General features: G+C 39.5%; 1 protein-coding gene across 1 annotated transcript; it reads left to right on the top strand.

The window, feature by feature from the left end:
* Positions 1-612: 612 nt before the first annotated feature.
* Positions 613-7372, top strand: pofut2 (protein O-fucosyltransferase 2). The gene is made up of 9 exons (XM_028991520.1): positions 613-786; positions 1403-1653; positions 1953-2097; positions 3239-3349; positions 3659-3725; positions 3917-4042; positions 4432-4612; positions 6159-6282; positions 7106-7372. Exons 1-9 carry the CDS (start codon positions 620-622, stop codon positions 7257-7259), a joined length of 1326 nt encoding a protein of 441 aa, XP_028847353.1. The 5' UTR covers positions 613-619; the 3' UTR covers positions 7260-7372.
* Positions 7373-8600: the final 1228 nt, after the last annotated feature.

Raw genomic sequence — 8600 nt, 5'->3', positions numbered from 1 at the left:
CTTTATTTTCATGACCATTTAGCTCTCCATATAGCCCACCACTCCATTATGCATTGTGTGAGCGGCGAAAAGATCTTTTTATTTCTTGCAGGCCTGTTTTAAGGCTTTCGAGCTCCCCCACTGTTGAGTGTAAAGAAGAAAGATATTTGGTTAGTTCGCCACTAACCATTGAATGAGTATTGTACTATTGACATATGAAGACCCGTTTGTGGTGAAGATTTATCAGGCTCGTGGTAATAAACCATGTTAACGTCATAATTTTCAGACATCACATTAACATTAATGCAAGCTCTTACATTCGACTTTTGGCATTTATCAGACGTCCATTATCCAGAGCGACTTACAACCAGTTACAGGGACAGTCCCTTGGGGACACTCAAGGTGTCCAACACTGTATAATGTCAGTTTTACACACTGTTTTAACATTAAACTGACAGTCCAGTGTCAGTTTAACTATCCGTCAACTATTTACACGTATTATATAGACATAACGTTATATTTATGTCCGCACGCGAACTTAATATATTAGTATTTTGTGCAGCGTTGCTATGCGACCGCCGACGCTTGTTTCCAAGCACGTGTTACGTTTCCCGGAAGTGCGTGTCTGGCCGGGAGAGAAATGGCGGACCTCGGAACGCTGGTCAGGTTCTCCGCTCTCGCCTTTGTCGCCTTTTCTCTGCGGATTGACGCGACTGCCGCGGCCCGGGACGACGACGACGACGGAGCCGCGTTCCGTGCGGGGAATTCTGCCGCGTCGCCGCCCGCCGCCACGGCGAAGGATGTGCGGTGGGTGTCCGCGGTGTTTACGAAGACCCCCACCATTCGTGATGTCCATCTTAACTCTGATCTGAAGACCGAGTTACAAGATGTTACTGGATTGATATTCCTGTGCAGATATTGCGAATTATTAATGTTAGATCTTAATGGTGCTTTTCATTTACCAGAATCCACATATTAATGATTCTATACAATTAATCAAAGTGAAAGTTTAGTGATTGTCATTGTGAAAAACAGACAGGCATCTCTCCACAGTTATGTCTTTTATCTGAATCTCTCCAAACATGCATATTTTATTGCCGTTGAAGTGAAAATGAAGTGGTTTTCATTGTGATACACTGCAGCACAGCACGAAACGTGTCCTCTGCTTTTAACCATCACCCTTGGTAATCGAACTTTCTGGTTACGGGGGCCGCTTCCTTAACTGCTAGGCCACCACTGCTTAAGTACTCGTTGGTGTTGTGTTTATTGTACGCTTCCATCATTCTCTGACTCGTGATGTATGCGGAAGAAAGAAATCTGCAGTATTCTTCTACTCTGACTCCATCTGTGTTTCATTTGTAACGTTCTCACAGTCCTGAACGGTGCTGAAAGGTCGTTTACAGCCTGTCAATTTTTCTCTTAGGTACCTGCTGTACGACGTGAATCCCCCCGAGGGATTCAACCTCCGTCGGGATGTCTACATACGCATGGCGTCTTTATTAAAGACGCTGAGGAAGCGAGGAGACTGGGTGTTAGTGTTGCCCCCGTGGGGTCGCCTCTACCACTGGCAGAGTCCCGACATACACCAAGTGCGCATCCCCTGGGGGGAGTTCTTCAGCGTGACCAGTCTGCAGGCCAACGTCCCGGTCGTAGAGTATGACGAGTTTATTGCAGGTCAGCATCATCATGCCAATGAATGTTTGATATTATCCACTAATAATAATAACTATAACAATAGTTATACAATTGCAATAATAGCAATTCCAGAATGATATTTTAATTACTGTGAGGACCTCGATGGCCGAAAGCAGTTAGGCAGTACTTCAAATGTTTAATTATTCAAATTGTTTTAATTATTTGAATAATCTAAACTAATGCAAGTGTCCAGACACACGTCTACTAAATGAATTCAGAATCAGTGCTGCGATGTGTACCCCACATACAGTTGGCAACTTTTATGCTTCTCACCCCAGAGTCAGGCGGGCCCTTCATTGACCGGATATTCGTGCTACAGAATTATGCAGAGGGATGGACAGATGGCAAGTGGGAGGAGAAAGTGGACGAGCGTCCCTGTATTGAACGTCTCATGTACACCAAAGACAAGCAGAACTACTACAGGTACTGAAGGAACCTCATCTCAGAAACTTTGGGAGTGAGCACAGTTATGTGTTGCGAATGTGTTTTAACTGACACATGGAGAATTAATTTGAATTGCGACTACAAAATCTTCTAAAATACAGTTGAAACCAAAAGTTTACATACACTGTATAAAAAGACATATAACAAAAGTTTACATATACTAAGGTTACTATGCCTTTAAACTATTTGGGAAAGCCCCGATGATGATGTCATGGCTTTGGAAGCGCCTGATAGGTTAACTGACACCATTTGAGTTGATTGGAGGCCCACCTGTGGATGTACTTAAAGACGCACCTCAGCACACTGCTTCCATTTCATCATATGGAGGGCTGTGAGTACCAAAATTTGACCCATAAAAGTGAGTGGACGGGACTAACTCTGACCTAGCCCTGTCCAACGTGCTGCTACCATTCATGGACGCTAATGTTGAATCACCTTTGAATGGTAGCACTATGCATCACGGCGAGGCAAGAATCTTCAGACCCAAGTGCGAAAATGAAAAAAGGCTGAACGCCAGGCACTTACAGTGCTTTCAGACAAAATACAGCGGTAGAGACCACAGTGAAATTTGTCCTCTGCATTTAACCCATCACCCTGAGTGAGCAGTGGGCAGCCATGACAGGCGCCCACTGTAAATCAGTAAATTGGTGGAAGAGTGCGAGGCAATGAGGTCTGAGGTGTGCCAAAGTGAACTAAAATGACACATTTTAATAATTAATATTTCCAGTTTCCTTTTTATTGTCATACTGAATTCATTTATGATGTTTTAGTGTTAAATCATTCATGACAAATTTTGTTTATTAGTTATTGATGTATTTATCGATTTCTGGCTGCCATATCCCTCCATATGATTAGTATATAATGACATAAATAATGACATGATATTTGCCTTCAAACAGTCAATATTGACTGAACACGTTTTTTGCAACATATTTAGTTGGACACTCGAGGGCGTGCTAACCTTAATGAATCGGCTGAAAGTGAACAGTCTTTTCGAAATCCTATCTGCTGGATAGTTTTTCAGCTTGTAGATAGTCTTCTTTCAGTCTGTCACATACGATTATTTTCACTTCAGGCTTTGACAGTTTCTTGGCATCACTTGCTGTCTTTTCTCCCTCAGAGGCTGGTTCTGGGGGTATGACGAGACTCGAGGTCTAAATGTTAGCTGCTTGTCTGCGCAGGGCCATGCCTCCATCATGGCAGAATTTCTGCAGGAGAACACCACAGCAACGTATGTTCTGAAGTCACCTCAAGAACAATCAGTAACATGGACACGTCTGGTTTGTCTTGAATATTGTCTTGTATCTCAGAATATTGTGGCACACTGTGTGTGCTGCTGTTTACCTTATGCATTAAATTAGCTTAACAACTATTCACTTTTACCCATTAGCAATCCTGGTGTAAAATGTATTTTTGCTGCTATATATATTTGCATATATATGTATATATTTGTCGTCCTATTATAAAAATGTATACATTTCATCTCTTGCATCTCTTGCAGCCTCAACAACAAGCAGATCTTTCTCTGTTTTAACTACAGATCGGTGATGCTGGACAGAGCAGAGACTCTCCTCCATGATCACTATGCAGGAAAAGACTATTGGGATGTATGTCAGTGGGCTTTCTGATTAATTCTGTTTAATTTTAAGAATTAAATGTGACATGACCATACAATTGCATGGTCATGCCTAATATAGTGCCTAATATAGTATTATTGCATAGGTAGGGTTATAGCCTCCAGCTACAGTGAATCCACTTAATTAAATAAGACTTAATTAGTGTTTAACTTCTCCTTCAGACCCGGCGCAGTATGGTCTTTGCCAAACACTTGCGGATTATTGGGGATGAATTCCGGGCTAAGTACCTCAATTCCACAGATGAGAAGGACAAGACTGTGTACAGTGAGGACTGGACGCGGATGAGGGTAAATAAATCTGTCAATAAAGGGGCAGTGGTTAGCCTAGCGGTTAAGGATGTGGCCCCGTAATCAGAAGGTTACCGGTTCGAATCCCGATCCGCCAAGGGTGAGAAAAGCAGAGGACACATTTCGTTGTGTGAACCGTGTGCTGTGCTGCAGTGTATCACAATGACAAAGACAATGACACTTTCACTTTACTTCAATACACTAATACTAAAGAATTCATAAGATTAATAGTAATATTCATACAACTGTCTATTTATCATCTCTCTGTCTACCTGCTACTATAGAATTACAATCTGTCTAGGTAGCATAATAATGAACAAAGACATTACTTGATGATTTACACATGATTACACATGATTTCCGCTTGGACTAAAGCGAGCATTTTACAGGTTAAGCTGGGCAGTGCCACGGGTGGCCCCTATCTGGGAGTCCATCTTCGTAGAAAAGACTTCATCTGGGGCCACCGGGACGATGTGCCCAGCCTTAAAGGAGCTGTGAAGAAAATTCAGAGCCTCATGAAGAAGCACAAACTGGAGCAGGTCTTTGTTGCCACAGATGCAGATGATGAAGGTATTGCACTATAATTAAAACCTCATCAAAGCGAAGGCCTCCGACCTTAGGGGCAGCACAGCAGGCACAATATTAACTAAACTAAATATGTTTATTACATATTGTCTTAAAAGAATCTAGACTAAAGGCACACATAAACTAAACAAAAACTCTGAAGGACCATTGCTGTCAATTAATAAATTCGAAATAAATCGGCGGCCCGAAATGCAATCTAAAACCCGCACCCTTTTCGGCCACCAAGAGGCCCCCAAAAAGGGCAAAAACCTTACCATAATCGGCATTCATGCGTGCACGTACCATGAATGCTCACTCAGTTCTACAGGCTTAGTTAATTCAAACAAGCCATTAACTATTCAAATCGATCAATACAATTGCAATACATTCCTGTGTATATTGTACAGAATTACAGGTAAAATGCACAACACTCTAGAACATGTGAAAGACATCGCTGTTTCTGGAGATTTTGAAAGAAGACCGAATAATGATTGTGTGGGACAAAAAGTGTACCCAAAAGAGTTTTTACGATTGAGGAGGTGCTGGATACTCAGGTGGAAGACAGCAATTTGTCCTTTTTGAATCTTCGTCTGATGAAGAGCATCTCCTGTGCACAGCAGAAGTAGTGCTGGCATCCTTGAAAATGCCCATGCAATGCAGAAAGTGTCAGATGCCACTGTGCCTCAATAAAAAAACACATATATTTTATTTTAGTATTATTGTTATTATTTTTCTAATCAATCAATATTTATTTTGCATGTTGTTTTCTTGTATAGGGAACATATATATATATATTTTCATTCATATGCATATATTATACATAAAAGTATAACTATCACAAGTAAGTAAAAAATACTTTCATAGTTAGGTTCGTGAGAAATTTCAAATGGCACGTATGGTGTCCAAAACACCTCCGTTGTGCCCAAATAGATAGGTTGGCGTATCCATTTGGAAATTTCTCTACTAATGCTCCCTGTTCTCTTTTATAGCAATTTGTTTGATGCAGAGTTTTTATTAGGATTTACTACTATTGGTTACTTGAGGAATATTGCTGCTACAGCCGCTCTCAGAGGGCCAAATTACTGTAAAAGTGACCTTTTTAAGTGCCAATCTTTTATAAACTTATTCAGTTCTTTTTCTTCTGTGTCCTCTGATTGAGCCCTCCATTCACTATTATTATTACATTATTTCTTGTTTATTTGTTACTCTTCTATTTCATGTAAAAAAAATATCTTGACCAATATAATTCTGGACTTATAGTCATCCCTGTAGCTAATAACTGTCAATTGCAAATTCGAATGTTTGTAATCACAGTATTATATGTAGTGGCTGGAAATTCTGCAATAAGCAATTTGGGTTAATCAACAATTACTCTATATGCAGTCTTTCTTTTTAAACATTTATTTTTAAAAACCAAATTGCTTGATAAATTGCTTTTGTCACTACATTGGTGTATACTGATACCTGTAATAATGATTCATTTTGGTGTACCACCTATGAGTGATTGCAATGATGCTCAAAAATGCTTGTAAATCTTTCTTTGTTTTGTAAGAGCTGGGCCAGCTGAAACTTATGCTACCAGAGATGGTTAGATTTGAGCCCACATGGGAAGACCTGGAGCTCCTCAAAGATGGTGGTGTGGCTATTATTGATCAGTGGATCTGTGCACATGCAAGGTACCATAACATTTCCATATAAGATTCACGCATATGACTGGAGGATATTGGACAACATAAATATGCCTCTTGGCTAAATAGTATCTATCAATCTATATAGACATGAACTAGCATATCAAATATGAACTTGGCAATCATGAAATTAGGGGGATATTTTCAAGGTGCTTGGAGGTGTGAGGAGTGTAAGCTATTGTCATATTCACTAATTCCCCAGTCAGAATTTTCAATTAAAATAATCTATCTGGATGTTTGTCTTGATAGTGGCTAATGTGCCAAAATGACCAGTGTGTCCTCTACACAAGGGGTATTAGGAGTGTCGAGAATAAAATGAAGATTCGACGAGACAAGAAAATCACTAGTTTGTTAAAACTTCAAGTCATAGCTAATAATTCACAATAACACCCTGGAAGTAGAAACAGGTAGTCTCATAGTTAATTTATACCACAGTGTTTGCAGTTGCATAACTGGAGTTCCGTAATTTTGCAGCACTTTCATTAAAGAAACAAGTTGTGTAAAACCCATAGTTGAGGGATGTTAGGAGTAGATTTTTGGAATGGGAGGGACCATCGTGTGACTGAAACTTCTTCCATTCAGACATGTGAAACTGGAAAAACAGGACCTTTTACACACATGACCTTTCAGCCATTTAAAAATCCACCTCCACAAACGGTACAGCATATTTGCTGTGCCTGTGTGTACCATGAGCAACTTGCCAACCAACGTGACCACAGTTACATAGTTCCAATTTATACTGAGATAACATTGCACACCTTCCTTGTATTTTTCTGATGGCAGGTTTTTTCTCTCTCTCTCTTTTTTCCAGGTATTTCTTTGGGACCTCTGTCTCAACATTTTCATTTCGAATTCACGAGGAAAGGGAGATTCTGGGCTTTGACCCTAAGACCACCTACAATCGATTTTGTGGCGACAGTGAAGCAGAGTGTGAACAGCCTACACACTGGAAAATAGTATACTGATATATTTTTTTATTATTATTGGACAAGGTGTGCCAAATGCAGTGTTAAATGTGTGTTTGTAAATGTATCAGTGTTTCTGAGATTTCATAAAATAAATACTTTTTTAAAAAATACATATGACTTAATTGGACATCTGAATTAATGTTTTCTAATTCTTAGAAAACGATGTGTTACTCTGTGATCCTTATGGACAAACCCATAGCATCAGAGTTACAAATGTTAGAAATGTAAAGAAAAAAATATTGTTTCATAATAGTACTTTCAGTTCAGATGAAATGAGAGAACCATTGAACATAGATTAGATGTCACACCTATGTTTTCATAGCTCAGAAGGGGGAAAAGGGCGTGTTTTTGGATTAGTTAAAAACTTCAATGTTTTGAGTACAAAACTTAGTACAACCAGAAGACATTTTTATAAAGCATTCTCATAGACTTATACCTTGAGCCATCCTATAAAATACAGTACATTTGATGGACTGTAAGATGGGTTCACTGTAACTGGGATAAAATGTAATATCTTTTTTGGGTCTGGTTTCAGTAGGACATTTGTTTCTGCAGACCCAGTAAGTTTCTTGACAGCATGTGAATAGTAGTTTTACCATGATAAATTGGTTGCTTTGTTATACACTGCCTTATAGCTGGTTTTGTCAATTGGTTGTGCAATGCAAACATAACACTGCCCCTACTGAAGGGGACAAAAGATTCATGATTATTACATTCTGTAGCAACACTTAGTACTGCCATGAAGGAATAGCCCTATTTAAAGTAACATGGCATTTTTTTTAGACATAGATATGTAAGTAGCTTTTGTATAAAAGCATCTTCTAAATAAACATGTAAAGATTCACCTAGGTGATGGTAGCCAGGTCAGCAACAAACTTGCCATCCACTTAGAACCCCTGTGGGTTCTGTTCCTGGGAAAAGTTACATTATAACAAAGGTCCCCACTCATCCACCTCACACCCTCTACTCCCTCCAGCCTCCTGGAATACGTTCACGTGGCATTGGGGTCAGGAAACAGTTTCTTGCCACAAGCCATCCACCTTGTTGACCCACCTGCATACACAAACACAACACGCATGCACACACATTTAATGCACTGAATGAGTTTCTGTCTTTGACATAAGACACTTTGTGTACAAAATTACATTCTGTCATTGACAAAGCTACATGATTTTTTTTTCTTATCATTCAGATATACAAAACTTAATGTCCTTTTTGAATGAAAATGAAATGATGACATCTTGCTTTTGTAGACAAAATGTAATGGGGGTCTTTCTGTGAACAAATTTCAATAAGGTATAGGTTGATTTTGTCATTATAAAATTCATATTGTGACAC

Source organism: Denticeps clupeoides, chromosome 9 (genome assembly GCF_900700375.1).
Source record: "Denticeps clupeoides chromosome 9, fDenClu1.1, whole genome shotgun sequence".
Classification (NCBI taxonomy): Eukaryota; Metazoa; Chordata; class Actinopteri; order Clupeiformes; family Denticipitidae; genus Denticeps; species Denticeps clupeoides.
Note: the sequence above shows the minus strand (reverse complement) of the source record. Positions and strands in the feature narration are given on the sequence as shown.

Excerpts from the sequence above, each read along its gene's own strand:
- pofut2 (XM_028991520.1), top strand. The coding sequence starts at position 620 with ATGGCGGACCTCGGAACGCTGGTCAGGTTCTCCGCTCTCGCCTTTGTC. Across the intron at positions 787-1,402 it reads GCCACGGCGAAGGATGTGCG|GTACCTGCTGTACGACGTGA; the intron begins GTGGGTGTCCGC and ends TTTTTCTCTTAG. Across the intron at positions 3,726-3,916 it reads CAGGAAAAGACTATTGGGAT|ACCCGGCGCAGTATGGTCTT; the intron begins GTATGTCAGTGG and ends CTTCTCCTTCAG.